This window comes from Merops nubicus, unplaced genomic scaffold (assembly GCF_000691845.1).
Source record: "Merops nubicus isolate BGI_N331 unplaced genomic scaffold, ASM69184v1 scaffold5930, whole genome shotgun sequence".
NCBI classification, from domain to species: domain Eukaryota; kingdom Metazoa; phylum Chordata; class Aves; order Coraciiformes; family Meropidae; genus Merops; species Merops nubicus.
This window is the reverse complement of record NW_008583443.1, coordinates 43295-69173: the sequence shown is the minus strand read 5'-3', so window position 1 is coordinate 69173 and position 25879 is coordinate 43295. Positions and strand designations below refer to the sequence as shown.

General features: G+C 45.5%; 1 protein-coding gene across 1 annotated transcript in view; it reads right to left on the bottom strand.

Moving 5' to 3' along the window:
* Positions 1 to 579: 579 nt before the first annotated feature.
* LOC103773281 (ras-GEF domain-containing family member 1C-like) overlaps positions 580 to 25879 on the bottom strand; it is a 27148-nt gene continuing 1848 nt past the window's right edge. The window contains 12 exon segments of the mRNA XM_008940648.1: positions 580 to 604; positions 1033 to 1105; positions 3027 to 3150; positions 4250 to 4345; positions 9049 to 9144; positions 9761 to 9840; positions 9937 to 10039; positions 11094 to 11189; positions 14502 to 14576; positions 16690 to 16902; positions 22665 to 22808; positions 25794 to 25879. The exon segment at positions 25794 to 25879 is cut by the window's right edge and continues 31 nt beyond it. Of these exon segments, the coding sequence (XP_008938896.1) occupies positions 580 to 604; positions 1033 to 1105; positions 3027 to 3150; positions 4250 to 4345; positions 9049 to 9144; positions 9761 to 9840; positions 9937 to 10039; positions 11094 to 11189; positions 14502 to 14576; positions 16690 to 16902; positions 22665 to 22808; positions 25794 to 25879 (1211 nt within the window).

Genomic DNA, 25879 nt, shown 5'->3' with positions numbered 1-25879 from the left:
TCTGGAAGCTTCTGCCTCGAGCAGTCAGTGCTTTGTTCAACAAGGCTGGGGGACTGCTAATGTAAGATTAAGTTCTTCTTTCTTCATTCAGCAATGAACCAGATTGCTGCTGTGTCTGTGATTTAATTTTACAATCCTCAGAGGGTTTAAAGAGCTGCTGTCTGAAGCACCTGCTTCTGAAATATTAATGCTTATTTTCCGTTTTCCTTTTTTTTTTTTTTTATACTTTTCTGTTCTCTTTTGCAGTACCGTGGTTCTCCATGCTCCTGATTTTATGTTTTCCTTCAGAGGCAAAAATTACAGTGATCCTGATGCAGTTTGGGCACAGCCACAAATAGTTTTGTCTGTCCTTCCTCTGGACGTCTCATAGTTAGAAAAACGTCATTGTGCACACACTTCTCTTGATTTCAGTGGATGAATCCAGTTCATCCATCACGTTAGGCAGTCAAAAAAAACCAACAAAAAACTCAAACAAAACAAAAAAAATTGTCTAAATCCCAAACAGGCATCTTTGGAATCAGTAGTGCAAAATGTCTGCGGATTTCTTTTCCTTGACCTACTGCAATAATCTCTTAATCTTCAAGTCTTTCCTAAAATAGTAGACCTGTAAATTTAAAACGTAAGAACAATGAAAAAAATGCAAAGATAAAGCTGAGTTGGTTTTGTGGGATTTTTTTTTTTGGTTTGCTTGCCTTTTTAACTCACTCTTTTCAGATTCTCACTTACACCAAACCATTTTCTAAGAGGTGTAAACTGTAGGGAGATCCCGTTAGCCCAGGGCATTTTCCATCTACACCAGGCCCCTTTTGCATGGGTGCAGCACTGTACAAATGCACAAGTGGAGGGTATACTTCAAAGGGTGGATAATTTGAGGTTATGATTAGCTTCTACCAGTGCAGCCTCAGCTCTGTAGATTAGTCATAAATGGAAAGCCCTCCATCAGAGGTCACGTTTTAAATGCCAGCACTTCACAAGCTTGGACTATCAGAGATGGAGCTACTTTAGAAATAAGCTGATAAAATGAGGGCTTACCTTAAGGATTTCCACCTGTCTTTTTCTGTCTGGTTTTCTGGACTTTCACTTTCATAGGAAGCCAGATACAAACCTGGAAGGTAAATATGTGTTATTCCAACAGTAACCCTTTATCTCTCTACATTCTTGTGTGTCCTATATTGTACCACACAGCAGGAGACACTTTAAAACTTCATGGCCCACCAGGGAGGTGGTAATCAGTAGGACACTGGTGTTCAGCTCACTTATCTGCTTTTGGAAAGCTGTTAGGTTAATTCTGATGGAACAGCAAAGGAGCCAAGAGTTAAAATGTGTTATCATGACCTCCTTATAACAATGCAAGGGAGTTAAATGGTCTCTGGTTTTGCATATGGAAATTTGGGCCTATTTACTTCATCACAGCACTGCCACTGAAGTGTTACATGAACACTAAAAAAAGGAGATGGAGAGAGCTGACAGCTAAAGAAATAAACATCTTAAAATTAAGGACATTCCCATCACTTAACACAGCTTTATCTGCCTCAGTCTTTTTAAAGCTTGTGCCCTCACAGTATCTTAAATGGATACAGAACACCCTCAAGGTAAGCATGAGTTACAGAAACCAGAGAAGGAACACGGCAGAAGAAAATAAACACATCTTTTTTCCCCTGTGAAACTTGGCACTGTGGGATGCATGTTATGACACCAAAATGTGTCTAGGCTGCAGAGTCTCCTCTGCAAAAGCTGTGCATTAGTGTCCTACTGTCTTCACAGATTTTTGTTTAAGGAGGATGCGATTTGTGTTCACACACTTTGTTTAGTGATGCTTTGTCCTCTAATGCTGGAACCACTTCAACTGCATTTTAATACTCAGATGTTGGCTCATGCTGTGAGCAGCCCAGTACAGCTGTGTTTCACATACCACTGCTGCATGTCTCTAATATATCCTCCCACCTTTTACTCAGGGTGGGTCTTTCTGCTCTGCACTTCCCCTGGGTAACAGGGGGGTCATCTGCAGCTTCTGCCAAGGGCATCTTGTAAGAGCAGTGTGAATATAGAGGAGGGCATGAGAGAGAAAATCTGCCAACAGTTAGTGGGTTGAGATCACCCTTTTTTACTTCAGCAGCCTGAAAACTGTGCTTTTAACCCTCACTCACTTTCTATCCCTTTGGAGCCTAAAACCAGAACCAATGCCTCCATCCTATCTCCTTTTGATATGTACTACTGCCATTAATTAGTCTATTTAGGCAGTCTCTCAGCATTTAGGCAGGATTTTTGAAGCAGTATTTTGTGTTCTGAAGTAGTCTGTGAAATAAAAACTATCTAGTCTGGTTAACTTGGATTCGTACAGAAAACTGCCTGTAGAATCAAGAAGAAATAAACCCCAGTATGGCTTTTGGGAATATAGCTATGGGCAATTCTGTGTGACAAAGAGGCAAGTGACACAAGCCAACATGAAATGACACAGTCTGACATGCTGGATAGCAAATGGAAGAGGGCAGGGGAGTATAAAAAGACAATCAGAGAAATCATTTCAGAACAGTGCTGCCATAGCTACAGCTTAAATGAATGACAAGAAAAGATTTTCTTAAAAATTCTCTTCTGTAGATAACATTTTCCTTTGCTGTAGTGGAGGAGGTCAGATGGACTACCAGTGCCCTGGGCTGTGCTCACTGAAGAGCTGACAGTGTTGGTTTGTGGAAGAGATTAGTTCTGGCTCCATCAATCACAGAATGGGTGGCCAAGGGACAGCTGACATTCACACAAGTCCACAGCACGGTTGTGTGGCCTCTTTTTGAAAGAAAGAGTAAATGCCTTGTGGGCAAGAGGGAAGCAATCAGGCAGCAGCTTCAGGAGCTAGAAGGCTGTATTTGCAAAAACGTGTTGACAGACTGGGGATAAGTGGGCTGTGTGACAGCAGAGCTACAGAAAACTGGGACTGGTCAGTGTGAGAGATCACCAAAGCATGGATTGAGGTCTTAATTAGTAGTGATGAAGAGACATTTGCAGTGAATAGAGATTACATAGAGTCTTACCATCTTCAGTAAAAATGGGAGCAGTATGCAAGTAGTGAATAATGTTGGGATCTTGTTCAAAGGGGCATTCCACTTGCTTCCATGTTATAAATTCTCCTACTTGCTTCGCCAGTTCCAGAAATTTCTGTAAACATAAAACCATTCCACTCAGATACAGTAAGATACTCTCATTAAACCACAGCCAAGCAGAAGACTGAGATCCAGGATCCCTCGTGCCAACCACAAGGACAGGAGGAGAAAAGAGCCCTGTATGTTTTAGATGGGTATGTTTTCACAGTTCATTTACAGGGGAGAGAGAGGAAATGGTGAGCTATGTTTCTTCTTACAAGCTGTCTCACTTTGTACTTCAAGTGAAATGTATCCACCAACAGAGGTATGGGTTACTCCTATGTACTTAAGAAGAGAGGACAAACTTTGATGGAACAGGAGGGCACATAATTAGATATAAATTACATGAAGTGGAGTGACTCCAGCACCCCACAACTCCTCAGGGCTTCTAATGGTTCTGCTCTAATTTAAGGTGATGCCAGGCTCAGTGTTTTATGCATTACTCACTATCTCACAATGCCAATAACTGAAGGAGAGATTTAATGCAATCAAAGTGATGCTGAAGAAATCCTTCTACTGCTTTCAATAGAAATTCTTCTGTTTAAAACCTACAGGCTGGAGAGAACTCATCTGAATCCTTACATTAGTGGCATGACATTTACCTCAGGGACACAGTGACTCTGTGAACAGGGCGTATACACCTACAGAGTCTGTGTACAGACCCTACCTGTCATTCTGCTTGTATTCTAATTTTTCTTTAATGACCACTGTGTCTTACTTTGCCAAAGCTCTTGATTGAAATTGAGAAAGGGCTAGAAAGGCAAATAAAGTACAAAGCATTTTATAGTGACTTATGTGTCTACGTAAGAAAAATAGTTTTCCATGTTTTCTGGAAAAACCATCTTCCTCTCCAAACCCTAAGTATAGTCATTTACACTGCTGACACTGTCTTTCTAGCAGCCAACCAACATCAAGCCAGTCAGGATGTTTATATAAAATACACATATTAATTATTTAAAAAAAACCCAAAACATTCTGGGATTGGTTCACACAGTCACTTGAGATCACTCAGTCTGGCATATTCAGGCTTTGCTGGCCTGTGCTGAAATTGCAGGCAAAAGGTCTCAGATGGTGCTATCAGAATGGGACAGACACAAACATTCTTCAGATCTTACTTCAAAGTTGACGTGTCCATTTGGAAGGCGATTAGCACATCCTTCATTCAAAAAATAAATGTCTTTGATCAACAGGCTGAAGAAGGGGATCACAATCTGTGAAGAGAAATGACATCACTGTTATCTTTGCAGTTCAGTATTTTCTCTGCATGAAAGGAGAACTCAATCAGGAGAGAGGAGAAAAAAAAATATTAACTTTACAGTGTGCTAGACACTTAAAAGCAGTACAGTGAGAGGCAAGCAGAAGGGCAGTGGGTACAGAGACACCTCCAGCCACGAGCAGAACATACACTGAAATAAATGGGGACTGAACCCAGTCTTCACTGAGCAGAATAACCCGACTAAGAAAATGCTAATAACCCAGTTTATTATCGACAGCATCACTGTTTGATGACAAGGTCAGGCAGCAAAGTGCAAACCAGCAGAACTCTTCCATTTTCTGTTGGGTCTTTGTAAGCAAAGATGTTGAACACATGAGTTGAGCAAAATCCAGTAATGTCCCTGAACAAAGGACAACAGAGTAAAATTTGATGACCAAGGACTTGTCTACAAACAGTTAATGGAGCTGCTTCATTTTCAACAGCTCCATGCACAGCTACCTCTCCAGGCATATAATTTCCTGCCTGATGCCTGATTAGTCCTACCTGCTTCTCCAAATTAACCTGCAGACATTAGGATTAAAAACACTAAGTTAGCTGACAGGAAACTGCCAACAGTAGCCAGGGAGATCATTGTAGCTCTCCAAATAAGCCCTGGCATCATCCAGACCAAAGTGGCATAAGCCTTCTCTCCAACCCATCTGAGTCAGGCCATCATTTGCTATAGAAAAGGTCTACTGCTAAGTGAAGACTCTTAAAATCAATGGAGTTACACCAGGCATAAACTGATGCCAGATGTTCTGCAGCAGAAAGCAGCAACAGCACTCCTGAAGCACATCACTTCAGCAGAGCCCCAGAGAGCAGCAGCCTCTCCCCGAGTCCTCTCATGCCTCAGCTTGAAGGGCCAAGGAAGGAAACACAAAGGACCAGTCCATGACAAAGGTGACTCCCAGGGCTCTGGCATTCAATAGTCAGCTCTGAGTCCACCCACCCCTCCAGCACTGGCACTGGGATAGGGAAGGGCCACCTGGAGAGTTTGAGCTGTGAGGTCAGCAGCCACCTCTGTGAGCATTTTTCCAAGGCAGCAACACCTGTCTTTTAAGCTACTAAATATAAACTTAATCACCACAAACTTTGAGGAAAGCCCTTTCCTTTAGGTGGTGTCCAAATGCTTCCACCATTCTATTTGTACATTAAGTGAACTGTAGCTTGTTATGTGTGCAGCAAAGTTGAAGTGCCTTCATGACATGCAAGAGCAGGCACGGGAGCAATCCTTTAGTTAAGTCTTTAATGCTGTACTGTTACTCTCTCTCATGCTGCACATCAGCTGTGACAGGACCTGAAATGGAGCTAGAACAGGACTGGCAGCTGTTCCTTTCCAGCCTACAGCCTGCACGAGGCAACAGGGAATGCGAGCAGGTCATAGATGTGAAAGCACTTACTGAGGCAAGGAATCTACAGGCCACTACCAACCCTTGCTGGGAAAGTGGAAGCCAATTTCTGTTTCAGCTAAAATACCATGTGCAGTAAACTGCTAAAGATCTGCATCTCTGCTGGCTTTTCTTATGGGACAGCTACAGATAAACTCTGTAATGTCAGTGCAATAGCCTTAAAAAGCCTGGACTGACACTCCAAGATCCACTGGCATTATCCCAACGCATCCCACTGATACAACAGAGGAATGGAAACAAGCACAGCCTAACCCCCCAAATGCTGAGCCCTCCTATCAGGGTGAGGTGGAGCAATTCCTACTCAAACTGGGCTGTGTGTGTTTCAGGATTCATTTCTATGTCATCCAAACGAGATCAATCAACCTGAGTTAAAGAACACAGCCCATTACCACGATTCATTCTACATGGTTTGTTTTCCACCAAAAATGATGACTACCCTGTAACTAGTGTGGTCTTACAAGGTGAAAAGATGCAGAGAGCTTGGAGCCAGACACTGATCCCCAGCTAGGAATTACTGCCAGGTTCTGTCTACATAATTTCTGCAGGCAGATGTGAGGTTGTTCTGCCTCGCTCCACACTGCCTGGGGGCTGGGTGACCATCACCAGTGGTGCTAAATGCAGAAGAAAGGCCTTGCTGAGAGGGAAGGTGCACGACGTGGGCTCTGTGCCATGCTAACACAGCCACCACTCAGCCCAGAGCACGAGCAGGGCTCATCTGCATCCAGCAGGCCTCAAAGACACACCCTAGGATACCAATTCTCTACACATTTCCAGACTTCTGTCTTTGAGTCACCAAAATGTGATTTCCCTAATAAAAATATCTTACCCTTTATGTTTTGTTTTCCAAATTTCTGTAGCAACAGACGTGGCTCTAGCTACGCTCTAACGCTGGCTTCAATCCCAGCACTTTGCTAGCACAAAATCTGGGTGAGTGCCAGAACCTCGTATTTCACTCCCTTCTGATTCCCCCTCCCTGGGCCATCCAACCCACCCACACGCTGAAGGACAATTGCCTCCTGCAGAAAGAAGAGAGCTAATGAGACCAGACATGTTCTTCTTCCATAGTGCAGGAGGGCAACAGCACACAGGACTGCACTGCACGTCCTCCTGACATTTCAAAGCCACAGACATGTCATTAGAGGGGTTTCCCAGTGGAATGACTTAATTTTGGAGGTGGCATGTGGTCAGCTGAGTGCATAAATAAAACCAGACTTAGCTGCTAACAACTACACAGCCCCCTCCCCAAATTCTGCGTGAACCATCACTCCATTGCCAGTTCTCTCACCCTGCACTTTGGCAGGTTTATTTTTGCTGCTGTGTTGCACCTAGGGGTCTAGAGAACAAGTCTTAGCAGAGCAGCTGAGGGACCTGGGGTGGTTTAGTCTGGAGAAGAGGAGGCTGAGGACAGACCTCATCCATCCCTACAACTCCCTGACAGGAGGCTGTAGCAAGGTGAATGTTGGTCTCTTCTCCCAAGGAACAAGTGACAGGACAAGAGGAAACAGCCTCAAACTGTGCCAGGGGAGGTTTCGGTTGGGCATCAGGAAAAATGTCTTCACAGAAGGGGTTGTAAAGTCCTGGAACAGGCTGCCCAGGGAAGTGGTGGAGTTACCAGAATTTTCTTCAGAGTGAGCTTTGCTACAGGTTTGCCGAGTAACAACACAACATTTTCTGTCAGAAAAGTGGTTGTGCTCTTTCAATTTTATTCAAAAATCATTACAACAAATAACTGATAAACTTGCTTATAAAAAGAAACAAAATTCCTTAATTCCTGCAGCAAGAATGACCTGATGTGCTGTGTCTGACAGTGTAAAGTGCCCTGCGTGAGTCGCTACCAAATCACACTCTTGAGCCTTCTCTTGAACTGTTATCCACACAAGGGAAACAGAATATGGGCTTTTTCTTATGTAAAATAGATTCCTTTCAATCTAATAACCCCTCCACCCTCAGCCAGCTAGGGGCAGAGATAGGACAGAGATTGCTGACTTCCACAGGTAATTAAGTCAAATAATAAAGCAACTGGTTTGAATATATCGTTGCAGAAGAACTGAACTGCAGAAGCATCTCAGACTGACAGGTTCTTGCTGTGGTGTGTGAGACTTAAAGAATTTCTCTGCCAGGCACAAACATTCAAAGCCATCATCTCTTCTCTGCACAGAGAAGTGCTTTTCAGAACAACTCAGCACACCCTCATTGCAGCAGAGTCAGCCTGCCCCCAGAAGCTGATCCCATTTCACTGCAAATGCTGTGAGGTTCCATTAGCCTCAGCAGATTTGCATCAAATTCACAGGGATGTGAGATTAGCATCTGGCCTGGCTCCTCTACTGAATGAATACTAAATTCCATATTATGTTTCCTCATGCAGTATCTACTTTACCTTAGCCATGCTTTGCACAGATATTACCTATTTATGACTGTGTGCAATTGCAACGTTAAAAACAAATCCTCTTTCATAAACCAACAACAAAAAAAGAGAATTTAATAGAGAAATAAGAAAATTAACAGGAAACATAGTGCACAGAACAGGAGGATCTTGTCAATCTGATTTTTGCAGCATCACTGATATCTCAGAAAGCTGCACATCTGTCATCAACACTGATAAAATACTTCAGTTCTTGCTCATCCAGATGGCAGCAACAACCAAATGAAATGAAAATTCACAAGGACAGAATTTCACCTCAAATTTGTTGCAAGGGATTCAGACCAGTCATCTTTGGAGGACTTGTGGTGAGCTATCTTTCCCCCCTGTAAATGGAGGACACTCATCTCTGGTGCTGTGCCCTTTGCTCTCTGTCTCCAATCACACACTACACACCAGGGGCTTGTCTGCACAGAGGCTGGGCTGGCACAGCTGGAACAAAAGCACAGCTCCACCTGGGCCTGCCTGGCTGGTGCCCCACAACAAATAAATGTAACTTTAATCTGGAATACCTGTTCCACCAGGTTTGGCCATCTAAACAGTGTGAATTTTCCAGGGATATAGAGATGCTTGCAAGAAAGTCCTCCAGGCTGTGTGCCCTGCATGCTTTAGCTCTCCAGTATCTGACAGCAAGTCCACAAAAGCCCTGTGATGTGTTTCAGACTCCTTTCAGCCAGGGATTTCCATTTCCATTGGCCTTCAGCAGTGCACGAGCCTTGCACTGGTGACCCATGGAAGGGAGGAGAGCACCTGCATCAAGCCTTTGAGCCCCTGACTCTCAGCAGCAGGGCACAGCACCCCTGGAGATGAACGGGACGTGGTCACACCCACCTTCTCCCTGTTGCTGTGGGCGGTGAGGGATCTGTGAGCAGCCCCCCGCAAGGCTGTCCTGTAGTTATAGAAGTTACCAGTAGGATCCATCTGGTGCTAGATACACAAAAGAAGACACGTCGGTTAGAAAGAGACCTGGGTCCTCTGAAGAGGATTTTTCCCTCAGTTGTAGCAAACCCTGAAGAGAGCCTAGCCTACATCTTCAAGAATCCACGTACACACAAAGCCCCATGAACCCAAGATACAGTGAGAGATCTGCAGATCATGGCTGTTTGGACCTTTGATTTTTTAGTAACAGCTTCCTGAGGTTTTATCTGAAAAATAAGGTCTACGCATTTCATATCTGCCAAATCCTGGTACTCTTAATGCAAAAAACAACCTTAGGCCTTGCTCACTCAATGTCCAAGGCATAACTCTGGAGCTTTACACTCAGCATGACCAAACAAGACTGACATCAGTGGAAGCTCTATGGCTTGCATATAGTCTCTTCCCCCCACCTCCTAATTATTTGAGTGCTCTTATCCCCCTCTATATACCAGCAGCTTCACAACTTCCTCACTGCACCTGGGAAACTTCACCCAGAATCTGCCTGTGAAACTTGCCTGCAAACATCTCATACCTGCATAACAATGTGAAAACTCACAAACAAAAAATCCAGAATATAATTCAAGCAGTCTATCAGCACAATTTTTATTATTATTATTTTTTTTACCTCAAGAATGAAAAATTTGGCTGTTTTCACTTTTGACCAAGTCTTCTTTAGCCTGGAAACTGGACTCATGTTCATTCCAGCTGTAAGTGAGAAAGAAAAGAGCCATGAATCAGAGTCAGGTTTCCTTTCTCACATGTGACAGGAGATGGAGAGACCTGGTTAGAAGCTGTACTTACAAATGATTGCCATCAGTGAGTTAAAATTCCCTATGTTAAAGCACTCTCGGGCAACGTCGATGAAGAATTCGATGACTTGTGCTCGCTGCTTCTTTTTTGCAGGCTGCAGATTAAAATAAATGAGTGTCTGTTGAAGCATATGCAGAATTGGAGGGCATTTGTTCCAGACAGAGCACAGGCCCGTGCACAGCTCGGGCCATCTGCTATCAAGTCACTAGCCCTAATTCTGTTCAACAGTCCGGTGAGTGCTGGTGACTGGCAGCCTCTAGAATCACAGCTTTCATTGCAGTGGCACAGGAGAAATTCCCAGCAATTCCCAGGAATTGGAACAGACAGCCCTGAGCAGTGCCCCAGCTCCCTGCTGGCCTCCATCAAGTCAGTGGGCACATCAGCACAGACTTTGCTAAGGGCAGGATTTCACACCCATGTAGCAGCAGAGTCTTTGTCCCAGAAAGACTTTGTTTCACTGCATTGATCTCCTTCCCCTCTTCCAGCCCTTTCAGCAATATGACCAGACCAAATGGCAGCTCACACTTTAAAGACACATTTTAACTGGACTGGATTCACCTCACCTTTTCCAAAGATGCTCTTCAAATAGTCATGCTTTTGAGTCACAGGCTATCTAGGCTGTTTTTACTACTATTTCTCCCCTCCACACTCTTTTGAAAGGAGAAAACATTCATTTCATTTTGATGAGGCTAGGTTAAACAACCTAAAAAAGACTACCAAGTTAAAAAACCCCCTAGTCACAGGTATAGTAATGGGCAGCAGGACAAAGAGCCGTGCAATGGGAATTCACAAGCACAACAGAGCTTCAGGATGACAGATAACAAATATTGCTCCACTAGAATATTTTCCAGCTGAAATCTCCCAGGTTAATTCAAGGCATTTTTTCCTCTCTTTTTCCCTGCAGGGTTCATTATTCCACACTGTGCTCCCACTACATCAAGAGAACAGCGTCTCCCCTGTGTGTCACCAGCTCTGCTTTGCAATATGTTTGTCATTTCTCAGGTTGCTTCTGCGAGTGCAGTATTACTGAAACTCACTGTCAGAGGCTTAGCTAGGTCATAAGAAATCCCTGGGTTTGCTTATTAATGTACAACCTCAGACTGGCACTTCAAGCCCACCGTGCAGCAGCCCACTTGCTTTTCACTTACCATGCAAATTTCTGTTGCTACAAGATAGCAGAGCCTGTTGAACCATTTCACATAGGCCTCAAGGTTACTCGTCTTCTTCTGCTCACTGAAACAAGACTGGGGAGAAAAAAGGCACAGAAAGCCATATAACTGTGTTTCATTTAGCTGCCTGGTCGCCAAGATAAACGCTACACAAAGGTAATTGTTGGCCACACCTCCCTCATGCACGTGGAGGACTGTGTGTTAAGGGTTCTGTTCAAACAGCCAAGGAGTAGGTGGGTGGCTGGCAGATGCCCAGGGTCTAGCTGAGTGTGTCACACTGCACACTTCACACCAGTGTGGAGAAAACAGCCCCATTTTGCCTGCAGCAAGTGTGCAGACACAGCCTGCACCAACCCTTGTTCATGGGGATGTTAACAGCCTGGGCACTGCAGGGTTCAGGCAGCAACAAGAGCATGCAGGAGCAGTAAGAGAAGTGCAGTCTTCTACAGCACACTCAGTCTGTAAGGGTAGGAGCCAATACAAGAAGCACATTGTCCACTTTTTTATATGAAACTTAACAGAAATTCCCACAACTGATCCAGGCTGTGGGAGCAGATACTTGGCTGAACTCTCCCAGCAACTCTGCCATCCACAGATAACTTGACTTCAGTGGAGTGAGAGGGAAGTTCACACAGACTGAAGATTTGACTTGGGATTATAAGAATTGATGTCCTTTTCCCAGCCCTAAATTCTTTGACTGTCCATCTAGGACACACTGCTCTCTTGAGTTCACATAATTCATTTGAACATTCATTAACATCCACTAGAGGGTATCAGAGGATACTGATTTTTTTTGTTTTATTAAGATGACCATTTCCCAGAACTACCACAAATGCCACTAAGAAGAAAAACAACAATGCAGAAACACAGATCCATGTCAGTGGGATTACCCATGTTATGCAAGTGAAACAAGTGACTAAACCCCCTTAAGAAATGGGGCTTAGCATGATTGCCAAGGTAATTCAAAGTAAGAAATCATTAACCTGTGATTCTGTACACAGGCATGTTTAGAAACAGAGCTCAGAGTACCACGCTACAAAGCACACCTTAACAAGCTGGAAATTCCTAACCACTTTATGGGGAGACCATATAATTAAATAATAGATATTAAAACTGTCTCAAAACATCATCAAAAGTAAATGTCAGCAAGCAGCCTGTAAATATCAAACTCAAAGCAGCCCCTGTCTACCCACAGCAGTTCCTTTTCATGTGCTCTGTGGGATTTCTTGTTCCCTGCCACAGCAAATGTAGGTTTGGTTCTGAATATGGTATTTCCATCTCCACACTGCTGTCCTGTGCCAGGGCACAAGAGCCACAGTCAATACAACACCACTTGTGAAAAATGTGCAGCAGTTCAAGTTGAAACAGACTGCTTTTAAAGGGCAAGCTTTATAAATGGCAACAATTCTCAGCACCTCCTCACTATCTCCCATCTGCACCTCAAAGGGCTCAACAAACATGCATAAGAGAAGCCTTTTGAAGCCCTCGTGTGAGAAAGATGCTAAATATGATCTCCAGCTGGAGGAGATTCAGAGCAGAGCCAGTCCCTGTGGATGGCAGGGTGCTCTCCATGGGGCAGGGAATGATACATCACCCCACATAAGGTCTGTGGTGCTATGTGCAGCCTTCTGCCAGGTCCCACACCATCCCTTGGCTACCCCTTAGCTATACACTAGTGGATACTCTTCTAAACCATTGCTGGGACCTCTGGTCAGCCCAGGCAAAGGGTGGAGAAAAGTTCCACACTACTTCTGCTTCCATCAGTCTTGCTGACTCAAAGCCCAGCAATCTGTTAGTGCCACGACTTGTGTGAAAATGTGGTGGCAGTTTTGCTTTAGCTGAGTAGATCCTGCTGGGGGAGGGTGCTGCTGTGATGTCAGAAGGCAATGCAGGGGTGCCTTCTGCTTCCCTCTGTTACTGTGCACTTGTCTGAAGTCACAGAACTGTACCTGGGCAGCACCTCAGGGTCCAGATTTGCATTTGAAGAACAAGCATAACTGTCAAAGAGCTTGTCATAATCCAGTAAGCTGATTTGCTCACATTCCCCATCCTACCATTATTTTCAGGCTCTCTGACATCCATTCTAATCCTTCCTGTCCACCTTAGCTGATGTTTCCTTACGTTTACTTGGTAACCTCAGTTTCTCCTCATCTCTCTGGGGCATTCTGTGCTGGCCCTTCATCTGAAATCTTACTCACCACTACAGCTGCCATGTGTCCATTAGTTCAGTCCTGAACATTTCCTTCTCCCCCTCTGTGCCTTTATGCAGTTTGATTTCACTCAGTGCTGCCTACCTCCCTCTCTTCCAAAATTCACTCAAATTTAGTGCCCTCATTTGATCTCTTTCATTTCAATTCGATAATGACAACTGTTCTTTTCCAGTCTTGTCCCTCACGTTTGCAGCAGGTTGCTGCAATCTCGCCGTGGCTGGTTTGATATTTCATGTTCCTGACACATCTTTGCTACATTGGGCTTCCCTCCTAAAGGATGTGACCAACACTCAGAATACTCAAAACACCAGCTCTGCCCTCTCCCTGAAATGAACTGTAGTATCTCCATACACCCAAAAAGAGAAGGAAAGAGCCCAGAGTTGCACTTTTTATTCCTCCATCTATCTATCCATCCATTTTTTCACCACTACAAGCTATTCTGGTGCTCTTTGGGCAGCACTATAAACAGAGGTCTTCCTGTTACGTTCTCCCAATGATGAAATTTTGCCATTGATGTATGATCCCAGTGGGAGCCCAGATGCCACTCAGAGGAAGAATTTTCCACCCTGTTTCTTTTCTGTCAGTTTGTGAAGTCTCTGACTCTCCCTCTCCAGCTAGGACTTTTGTTTCTTTATTGAAGTCCTCACTGAAACATTGCTCTAAACCCCACTGGAATCAGTGGAAAGACTCCAACTGGCTTCCACAGACTTTGGATGAAGCCCTGATCAGGCACTTGGTTCCCTGCAGTGCTCTGGGCTGAGAGCTATTGTGTAGACAGAGAAGAAGCTGTTGATTCATGACGCACTGACTCATTACTGTGGTGTCTGGGCAAACACTCTGGGCATGACATCACATCACAGCCTCCAACACTGGGAACAGACATTCCCTGGTTGTCCCCAGCCACAAGCCATCTGCCCTGGTCAGAGCAGGTTAGGCAGAGCAAGCCAGAAAGCAGAACATCAAGTGTTGCCCAGTCTCAGGCTGGGACACACCAGGAATGGCAATGACCTGCCAGCATGAGCTCTACCAACAGGTCCCATCCTTGCTGTGAGAACACAGGTCATCACTTGGCCAGGCCACGGTCAACCCCAGGCCCTGCTTTTATGGATCTCATCACAGCAGTTCATCTAGAACAAACAGTTATCACAAGAAACACTTTGCATGCAAAAAACCCTACCTTGGTGCCATCCAGAGGGTCTTTATGTACAAATGCCTGCACGAACTCCTCAGGTCCAATGTGGCTTAGCCGCTCCTGTGAGAGGGAGGGAAAAAGAGAGAAAGGAGGAAATCAGAAAGCACCCCAGAATCTCTCCTGTTTCTCTTGGTAAGGCATCCCCAGTATCTGTCAGCTCTGAATGCTGTTACTGAACTGGCAGACAGCCAGCTAGCACCAGACATTACAATGCAGAAGAACAATCAGAGTTATTTCAGCAGAAAGAAGAAAACGAGAATAAATACATCCCATTACTGACAAGCCACAGTAAAAGCCCTCTCCACTGTGCAGAGAGAAAGGTGCTGGATGCACAGGGCCCCATCTGGGAGCCAGCAGACCTCAGTTCTGTGCTTGGTGCTGCCACAGCCCTGCTGTGGTCCAGCGTTCCTCACCAGCCCTCTTTCCCAGCTGCTAGAGTGGCAGCAGTGCTGAGCTCTGGTAACCATAGCAATCTGTTGCTCATCTGCACACACAGGCTCAGAACCCACCTCCCTAGCCAGGGAGGCTCAGGTGATGCCCTGGGGTGGTGGCTCTGTGCCACTGGGGAAGGGAGTCACTGGGGATGCAATTCCTTCTTTAAAGGCATTGCTTACACTGCAGAGCTCCCAGGCATGAAGCAACACAAAAGTAACTAAAGCCTCCAAACCTCAGGAAAAGACTGGCCATCCCCACCAGCTCCTCAGCAAACCTGCCAGTTCCAGCCACTGGCCTTCATAATAACAGGCTTTCCACTTTCCTTACACATGTTTATTAGAAAAAGATATTTTCAGGAGGTTGTAGGTCACAAAGGTCTTTCAGAGGAGACATTTTGGAATGCTCACAGCCTGAACTTAGGACACTCAAGCAACAATAATATCAATAGTAGTTTTGCTTAAGTGAAAATGTTGTGGGTACACCCTGGCTTCTCATCTTGCCCCTGATGATTGTACAGGACTCTCATTAACAAATAACTGTTATTAATAGCAAATAATTCTTATTAACAAGGAAGCATTAGACAGTTTTAGTCCAGATCAGGTGGTGGATTGGATACAGTAAGCAAAAGAGAAGATAGAGGCCACTGGTTACAATGAAGTGGAACAAAAACCTTGGAGTGCACCAGTTTCAAAAGTGCAGAGGTGCCCTGGTTACAGGGAACCTCCCTTTGGAAGACAGTTGTACTGGAGAGGAAGAGGAAAGCAAGAGAAAAGCTCCAGGCAAAAGGACTTCCACTCTCTGGCTTAAGCTATGTAAAGCAGAGAGAGACAAAGGTGCATGTTCTGAAAAGTAACCAAGGTGAGAAGATGATCCTAAATCTGGATTTTCTGAGCTATTCCACTTCCTGACAAATAGAGTATCAGCTGCCTTTGGAATTGTCAAGGCTAATTCCATGGTATTCACTCCAATCCACAGTCCATTTCATCGTTTGTTTTTCCAGCCCTCCTCTCAAGGATGAACACTGTCTACAGGACAGGCAGCAGGGAATCATTACAGCACCAAGAGATCTGCAGATGGCAGCAACGTTTTATCTCCTTCTGTGAACATCCAGGAGGTCTGCACGGAGGACCTGAACCTGGGAGAAGGGTGTGCAACACAACAGTCTGTCCAGTGTCTTGGTACTGCAGCTGGAGAGATTACCATCAAAAGCCTGTCTGAGAGGGGACTGCAGCCCAGCGAGGGGAACAGCGTGACTCCACGTGGGTGGGACCTGCACACCCTTGTGTGTCCATCCACAAAGTCCCAAAGGGAAGAACAAAAAACACCAGACAACTCAGATGCTTTGTGTATCTGTGAGAAGGGATCTGAACTGTTAAAATTTCTTCCAAATTAATACACAGGCCAACAACCAGCCATTTCAATAGCACCTTCAGGCTGTGGTGCTCAGAGCACCTGGCAGAAGTGAGAACCCCTTGATCTCCAGGGTTCCCATTTCACAAATAAGCAAGCTGAAGAAGCGACGTGACCTGCCCCAAGACACACAGGAACACTCTGGTTCTGCAGCTGGCTTCCCAAGCATCCCTTAACCTGTCAAACCCTGCCTCCTGCTGCAGTGCTGATAAAGCACAGGGTGTGCTGCAGCAATGCAGGCGCTTTTCAGTTCTGCCTGGAATACTCAGGAGCTGATGGCTTCAAATAATATCTGTGACTGCAGAAGTTGGGAACCATTCCCACTTACCAGCTCCACGTGTGTCAGCTGCTGAGCCAGAGTGTAAGGGTCACTGCAGACGCTCAGGATTTCTCTCTGAATTGATGGAGGTTTACTTTTAAAGGCAACCAGCTTATCAGAGACAGCAGCACTGATCTTGACGATCCCTTCTTGCCCGTGGCTGAGGGTTGCAAGCTTCTGATTCAGGGTTTGCAAAAGCTGATTCATCTTTTTCCAGTAGGCCTGAAGAGACAGGGAGAGAAGGAAACATAAACCACCCACCAAACTTGACAAAGGAGTGGTTTTATGCTGAATTTTCCCTTCTGCAGAATACTCCTAAGCCAGCAGCAGGTTACCATCTTACTTTCAACAAGCCTAGCCCAGAATAAGCAGTTGGTTTAATTACAGTTCAGTGCTCTGGACCACAGAAACAGGCAGCAGTCCAGAGAAGAGGCAGGCAGGACTGGTGGGTTGGGCTGGCACCAAGACTCACGTATTCCTGCCAACACCAGGATCAGAGGAGAGGTAACGCCACAACAGGAGCTCCTGTGGCTTTCTGGGGCACAGCAGCATTTGGTTCTTCTCCTTTATGTCAGCCACGTGTTGGCTGAGAACTCCCCCTGCTAGTGGTGCCTCACCAACTCTTACTTATTAGGCAGAAGACGTTTTTCTAACTCTATTCTCTCCATCCCTTTGAGCTGAAAGCAGCAGAAGCAAGCTGGTACTTGCTGCCCAGCTAGAGTGGTCTGAGCACTCTGCAGCTTTAAGGACTTAACATCCGAAATGTTAATTGCCACGGAAGGAAGCTCATCCTGTATTCCCGGCACAGCCCTGTGCTCAGCAGCATGATCATCACTAAGTTGCTCAGGTTGTTCTCAGAGCTGAAGCAACTCTTCACAGACAATGAGTGGAGCCCCTGGCCATGAAGGATGGGCAGAAAGAACTGCCTTCGACTCTTCATGGCAGACAGATGGAGCCATCATAAAACTGAGGGAACAAGAACTGGCAGATGGGCTCCAAAGACAAGGATCAACTGGAAATGTCCTTGGGAAAAAGCCTCACACAGAGCACAAGGTGTGCCCTGCTGAAGAAGACAGCTTCATGAGCTTTCCCACCCAGAGAAAGGAGCATCAGGCCTGAGTGCCACGGGTGTCTGCTCAATTTCAAAGAGCACAGTCGCTTGGGAAAAGAGTTTGCAGACTGGTCTACTACCAGCTCCCCTTCCAGCACAAAGACACAGTGGAGAGATCCTCTGGCTGCTCGTAAGTGGAATAACTCCTTATTCCCCATCCAAACAGAATTTAGTAATGTCAAGTTGCCAGTAACATCAGTTTGTAACCTGTCAGTGTGAAACCAGAGCTGGCGAGGAGCCCTCCACTGCTCCATCTGTACCTGCAGCAGAGGGACACCCTGGCACCCCCACGCTGTCCTCACCACCACCATGGGGACTTGGCCGTGCCTTGCCTCCAAGACCAACACACACCTGGGTCACATCCCAGGCTGGAGGCAGCCCAAGGGAAGTCCTGGGAATCACTCCTGAATCCCATGGTCTAGATTCAGCCTTTACCTCCTTCAGAGTTTTGTGAACTGTGGATAGTCTTCAGCGTTAGGCACTGGCAGCACTCATGTTTAGGTGGTCAAGGCACTGGAAGTCAGAGTCAGTGTCTTCTCACCCACACAGGGTCCCATCTGCACACTGGAAGAAGCATCTCTTGCTGCTTCACACTGATGAATAACATGCCTGTGTCTACCCTGTTTCCATCACAGCCTGAGGCTGGAAACTTTTAGAACATCCCAAGTGCTTCAACTTTTGCTGCAACACTTTGTAACTTTCAAACAGCTCTTGCAGCAGAAGGTTTCACACTGCTGAGAGAGCTCTCCTTTCACTCAAGGAAGATGCTCTCTTGAGCTGGGCTGGAACACAGGCCAGACAAGCAAGATGTAGTCAGGCTTTTTTTTCCAAAATATTCCTGGTAAGTCCAAAATGAAGCAAATACCTAGAGGGCAGGAGGGACTTGTCTTGGAAAATGACAGCACATGTTCTCTTTGGAAGCAAATCACATAGGAGGAGTGAAAATTGAATGATGAAGATGTAAAAATAAATAACTGAAATATTTTTTAGAAAATTAACCCCCCCATTCTTTCAGTTTTAATCTGTTCTTGATATATACTAGCTCCAAGGAAGAGAGACTACTGGCCTTCTTCATGTAAATCCTCACTCAAACAGATGGACACACTTTTGATTCACAAAGACTGTCCTGGACCCGATCTACTGACCACCATCTAAATATTTCTCTGCTGTACATCCAGGTGTGTTTGCAAATCTCAGCACAGCTTGCGAGGCTCGATGAATAGAATGTTATTTTTTACTGGAAATTCAAGTAGCAACATACTTGGTATTTTGTGAAGTTATTTTGTAAACAGGGGAATTCATTTTAGTGGGGGATGGGCACAGCTCTGAAATCCAAGTTTTCTACCAAGCATAAAAACATTTGGCTGAAAAGCTTTTAGCTGAAAACCAGAGTTCTCTTTCAAAAAGGAGTTTGGATGAGAAATCTTGGACCAGCCATGTCTGTACAGTATCAAATTCTTCATTGTTTGGATGAAAAGCCAAAAAGCAGCATAAAATTCCTTGAAAGACACACGTATTAGCCAGTCTTCCAATAAATCCTGATCAAGAGATCTAGTTTCATCTAGTTTTGTAGGGAATACATTAAAAAAAATACAGATACAGACAACAGCAAACAAAGGCTCAGGTAAGCCAACCACCTAATTAAGAATGAAATAAATGAGACACTTAATGGACACACACAGAAAAAGAATGACTCAAATTAGAGCTCTTGAAGAGATTCACTGAAACTGAAAACCAGTTGGGTGCACCCTTGCCTAGAAAGCTTTGTTGTGTGTGTTGGGGGAGAAAAAAGAATTAAATCCTGCTTTTGCTCTTTTAGAGCATTTCCTCCCTTCTTTAAACTACGTTCAGTAAGTGAAAACAACATTGTTCATTACCTTCAACACGCTGGTAATTATCTCACCACAAAGTGACCCCCCGTTGCACAGGGGCTGCATGCTGGACTCACTTCACCACCACATTAACAGTCAAAAGAAGCTACTACTGTTTAATATTTAAAGAAAATGTTTCGTTCTTAACTGGGAAAGTTCCTCTGAAGACTTCAGGCCTCAGCAGGTGGCTTAGAAGCTTAAATTTTAATTAAAATTTTTGACTCTAAATGCAAATCACAGCACTTACTAAGAAATGCTTCTCAGCATGGACACCTTTACAAGCACATCACAGAGCCTTTTGAAAGTGGACTCTACAAAGGACAGGAGCACACACTGCAGGGGAAAATCCTGCACTGACCTACATGGACAAGATGACCTCACAAATCTTTCAATCTTTAATTTCTATGAGTCACAACGGGAACAACTTTCTTCCAAACAGCCAATGGGCACAACCACTCTTTTGTGCTCTCCCTTAAAAAAGGAAATTTGTAGGATATGAGCTGTTTCTTAAATTAATTATTGATTTTGCTCAGGCATAATGACTTGCAATTACAGTGCCTAATAATATCTGAAAAACAATGATTTGAATCTAATCTAGTCTGAGGCCCCCCAGGGCACCCAGAAGTGCTGGTCCACAGCTATGCACGTTCCAGAGCAAAGGTGTGTGCAGTGCTTGCTCAGGTTAGGCAAAGAAGCTATTGTTTTGTATGCAAAAAGTTATTTTTAGCACTTTTGGCTCTTACCAGGACAGCTCCTGCTTTTAAAGAACACCCACAAAGTCTCTGCTCTCTGCCCTTTGGCGGGTTGCTTCCTTCCTGTGGACATGATTTTGGTGGGTCTGTATGGGTGTCTCACTTCAGGTGCTGAAGGCACCTTTCTTGGTGGTTGGTAGGAGCAAGTTCTTTGCCTGTTCCCCTTTAGGGAGAGGTTTTACTGCTCTGGTCAATGGAACTGAGGCCACCATGTCTCTTTCTGAAAGTCCTTTGTGTTTCCTTCACCTCCATCAAAGTGTCACACAGCTTCCCCTTCCCACCCCTTCTCTCCCATGGGCTGGCCAGCCCAGCCATGCCATCCTACAGCTACTCAAAAGTGCCAGCCGTGGTGTCAGCCCAGCCCAAGAGCATCTGTTTCCATTTCTCTCATATTTCATGTGGGTAGGAGGGTCCAACTTAATTTTCATTGTGCTGCAACCCTCCTAGTTTCTCCTCTCCTCTTTCCTACCCTCTCTTCCTCAACCTTATGGGTATATGCTTTTTGTTCTACTGAACTGCACCCATCTGTGGCCTGAAACCAGCCCTTGATGTAGCCAATGGAACTGAATTTTTCCACATCCCATGGTTAACCTAGAAGTAATTAGAGACTCTTTACGTATTATTTGCTCTTATCCTTATTATTCTTATGGACTTTGTGGTATTTTTTAATGTTTCTGAATTAATTTATGGGGTTTACCCACCTGAATTGGCAAGCAGGTCTCCCAGAGACTCCACTCACTGTGTCCTGCTCTGCCACACACATGGCTCACACATTTTGAACACCAAGAGCATACAGCCATCTAGACTGAGTCTCTGCAGGCCACACACCGCTGCATTCTGCCACTTTCATCTTCCCAGAGAAGCTACATGCCCACGAATATTTGTATGTTCTTTAAATGTAAGAGTATTTATTTAAATGCAATAGAGTTTGCAGTGACGTGGATGTCATAGAATCCTTTAGGTTGGAAGGGACCTCCAAGATCATCAAGTCCAACCATTGAGCCATTAGTCGGTCTCTTCTTCCAAGTAACAAGCAATAGAACAAGAATAAACAGCCTCAAATTGTCCCAGGGGAGGTTTAGTTCAGATATCAGGAAAAAATCCTTCCCTGAAAGGGTTGTCAAACCCCAGCCCAGGCTGCCCAGGGCAGTGGTGGAGTCCCCATTCCTGGAGGGATTTAGAAGATGTGTAGATGTGGTGCTGAGGGATGTGGGTTAGTGATGGACTTGGCTGTGCTGGGGGAACAGTTGGACTTCATGATCTTAAAGGTCTTTTCCAACCTAAACGATTCCAGGTTCTGTGACAGTTCCTTGCTATGTCACCACAGTGTCCAAACAGGCTGGATTCAACAGGAGCTTCCTCAGCTCACAGATCCTGTGAACTTCAATGGGGATTCCAGTGGCATCAAACTGTTGTGTGCCTGCTCACCTCTTGTCTAGGTCCCTGCTTTACACTATCAAGCAGCTCAAGCACAGGGCCTGTGAGCTCTTTCACCCAGGACAGGAAGGAGCAAGCCAAGCCCTCGTCAGAGTCATGAATGAAAAGCTGACAAAATGCAAAGATCATTTAAAAAAACAATTACCAGACTGAAGACATGTAAAGTAAGGAATGGAAAATGAGATTTTGGCACAGGTAATGGAGGACATAAGCAAATGGAGAAAGCGAAACAAGAAAGGACTATAAATGCCCTTAGAGAAAGGAAACCTTCATCAGCTACGTTCAGGCAACTAATGGTCATTTTTAGCTCCCCAGTGCAATCACTTGACCACTGGCTGCTTGCTCCACTCCTCCTTCACTAAACTGCACAGCCTGGAGTGCTCACAGAGCCACTGCTTGGCCAGGATGGTTGGTCTTGAGTCACAGTCCTTCACTCCTCTGCTAGACCATAACATGAGAGATCACAGCTCTGCTGCTGTCTGAACTGTGACCACCACGTTCAGCCCATGCTCTGCCTTCAGATCTTCCATCTGCAAAATGGCAACGTTCTTATCTTACAATTCCATGTGCAATGGATAAATTCCACTCCTCAGTGCAGAGTGTCCCCGTGCCACTGCCAGGGGAGTACCTAAACTGAGAGGTGTGGCTTCCAGGGAAGCCACTACAGGTTTGAACCATTAAAGGAGAACAAAAGCCTGAGAGTATCCAGGAAGAGGCACGGAACAGATTGTGGCAAAAGGAGGAAAAGGAGGAACCAAGTGGGAAAAATGAACTTAACACATCCACACAACATTCCATGTCAGACATCCTCACCTCATCACACGGGGCTATCCTGTGAATCATGTCTTTCAGATGGCCAATCATCCGCTCTTTCTCTTCCTGAAAGTCATATGGGAACGTCTCCGTCCACTCTGTCAGCAGCTGCAAGATTTTGGGTCCAAATTTCCTGATCCGAGCCTGAAATGGAAACCAGAATGATGGACAGGGATTGAAACGTGTTTACTCACTGAAGTCTCCCAGCAAATACGTAATATTTGCACTTAGAGTTGCACCTGCAAAATCTGCACACATGCAAACAGTGTAGTCCACAAAGGATACATTTTGGGATGCAAAATACACCAGAGCTTAGATGCATGCACAGCTGTCTGTTTTACATGCAGATTTAAATATTCTGCACGTGCTGTTGGCCAGATTATGGCTGGATGGACATTTTGTTGGTGCAACCTTTACATCTTTTTCCAAAGCTTCTGGCCTTTTTGCTGGTTTGAACCACATGTTCTTCCCTTTTGAACTTGCAACCCCCTCCTACATTTTCACCCCTTCCTGAAAAATTGATCCAGCAGAGAGGTGGGTTTTGGTTCTTTGATTTCTGCTGTATGAAAAAACTGCTGAGTGACCAGTAGCAGAGGTAACATGAGGAAGAAAAGACAGACAAAACACCAGCACTTTAGTAACTGTACCTGGGCTACTGATAACACTGCTCTCTTCCCACATGAGCTCAGTGTCATGATAGGACAAGGACACCCACTCACATAACACACAGCTGGCACCCACTTTTGGTGTAGATTTATTTGGGGATGCAACAGTTGAAATCATCAGGAAGATACAGGGCAAGGAGGGAAATGTGGGGAATGGCACAACTGGTGCATTAGTGCTATCCAAAAGATGGACAGTGGGGCTGCTTCCAAAGCTTTCATCCTTCATTATCCAAGAACATGTGAAAAGGAAATTGTATTAAACAACAAACTGCACTTTTATTTACAGAAAACACAGACCAAAGCAAAGAGCCTTCTTCTGCATCCTACGTACTGTAGCTAAAGCATACCCTGTCATCAGGAAAAATTATATTCTTGAGCTCCACAGCTCTCTGTTTTTCAACCAAGGTGGTTAAAGTGCATATTTTAGCTTTCCACCAACAACAGGTTTCAATGAACCACATCTCTAAAAATAACTGCTGTCAGCTAGCATTAAGCTCACGCTCAAAGGCCGGCAGGTGGCTGCTAAAGGGAAAGCTTTATTGGGAACTGCAAAGGTCTGGGGAGACATTTGTCCAGCTGTGTAAACGGCTGTTAGGAATTGAAGGAGAGGCCTTTGTGCAAGTCACAGGACACAGGGGATGGGAGGTCACTTGGGTGCAAAGTTTCCAAGTCAGCCCTGCTCCAGGGAACACGAACTCAGCTGTCCCCCACGCACTCCGTGGTGCTACAGGCCAGTCCAAAATGCAGATTCTCTCTCTTCAGGCAGATAGATCTTTGCAATAAGGCAGCTTTTTTCATTGCTTGCAAAGTTCAGTGAGCAGCAAAACTTTGCAAGGCTCACATTTCAATCCTAAAGTTGGATCTATCATAGCACTGGAGAACAGAACCCATCATAAAATCATTTTGGTTAGAAAAGACTTTAAGATGATCGCGTCCAACTGCTAACCCAGCACTGCCAAGTCCACCACTAAACTGTGTCCCTCAGTGTCATGTCTACACGTCTTTTGAATCCTTCCAAGGATGGAGACTCCACCACTGTCCTGGGCAGCCTGGGCCAGGGCTTGACAACCCTTCTGGGGAAGAATTTTTTCCTAATATCCATTCTAAACCTCCCCTGGCACAACTTGAGGCCAGTTCCTCTTGTCCTTACACTGGTTACTTGGAAGAAGAGACTGACCCCACCTCACTACAACCTTGTTGTAGAGAGTGACAAGGTGCCCCCTGAGCTTCCTCATCTCCAGGCTAAACAACCCCAGTTCCCTCAGTCACACCTCATGAGACTCATGCTCCAGACTCTTCACCAGCTTCATTGCCCAGTGTCTTTCTTGTAGTGAGGGGCCCAAAACTGAACACAGTATTTGGGGTGTGGCCTCACCAGTGTCTTAGAAAAATTGTTTTGTACGGTGCACCTCCTACAGCTATTTCTATTAACATCAGCCCCAGTATCCCATTCCTCAGTGGTCTGGCTCACTGCTCTCCATAGGGAAGGCAGAGCTCCTGCTACTCACGCAGCCAGCTGCCTGGGCAAAACCAAGCCCACGTGTTCAGGTGTTGGAGATTCAATATTTGATGCCAAAACCACTGTTTCAAAGCTGGAAAGGTTGATCTTCAGAATCGTTTCAGAATTTGGGCATTATTTTGGAGGTTGCAAGCAATGCGTGTTGCTCTCCCCTCCACTGCACTGAAGATGCATCTCCTGCTCCAGGCGTTGTACTGGAGAGCTCTTCCTCAAGGGCCGAGGAGAGCTGGGGTGGGATCCAGCACTGAACAGGATCCAGCAGGATCCATCTCTGCTGCCCTGCCTGTAGGACTGCCAGAGGACACAGACACATCACTCCACACCGTGTCAGCCTGCACGGTCCCCAGGGCAGAACGGGAGGGCTGGGCTGCAATGCCAGCCTGGATTTTCTCCTGTTAGCTCCCCACAGCCTCATCACAGCTCCGGGTCACTCTGAGTGTGCCAGGCAACCAGCTGGTCTGGCAACGGGAGCTCAGTGGGGAGCTGCAGGCTCTAATGTGTTGTTCAGAGTGACACGTCAGGCCAGGAGGAGATGTTACTGTACCACAGGCAGAAAACAAAAGGGCAGAGGCACTGGGTAAAAAGAGGAGAGAGCGTGGCGTGTCAACACCTGCAGCTGACAGCACGAGAGGTTTACCTCCTACCTCCCTGCACCCCACGGGCTTCATCGGAGCCCTGAAGAAGTTAAGAAGGAGGAAAGTCACCCAGGACACTGAGACAGGGGAAGGGAAAATTAGAGGAAGATTTGAAGTGACTGATGCCTGAAGCGCCGCTCTTGGACATGGATACTAGGATGCCTCAATGTCAGGAGCTCAGTGGCAACAATCATCCTTTATGAGAAAGTTCTGTTCAATCCAAAGGGAGGCGAAGGACAAACATCAGAGCCCCAGAATTCTCTGCTCACCCAAAATACCTCACAGTTTTCTGCTGTAAAGATAAACTAACCTTGTCCAGCACGGGGTCGTCCAGCCGCTGCTGCTCAATGCACTTGTGACAAACTCGGGACAAAAGCTCATGGGGTTCGATGAAGA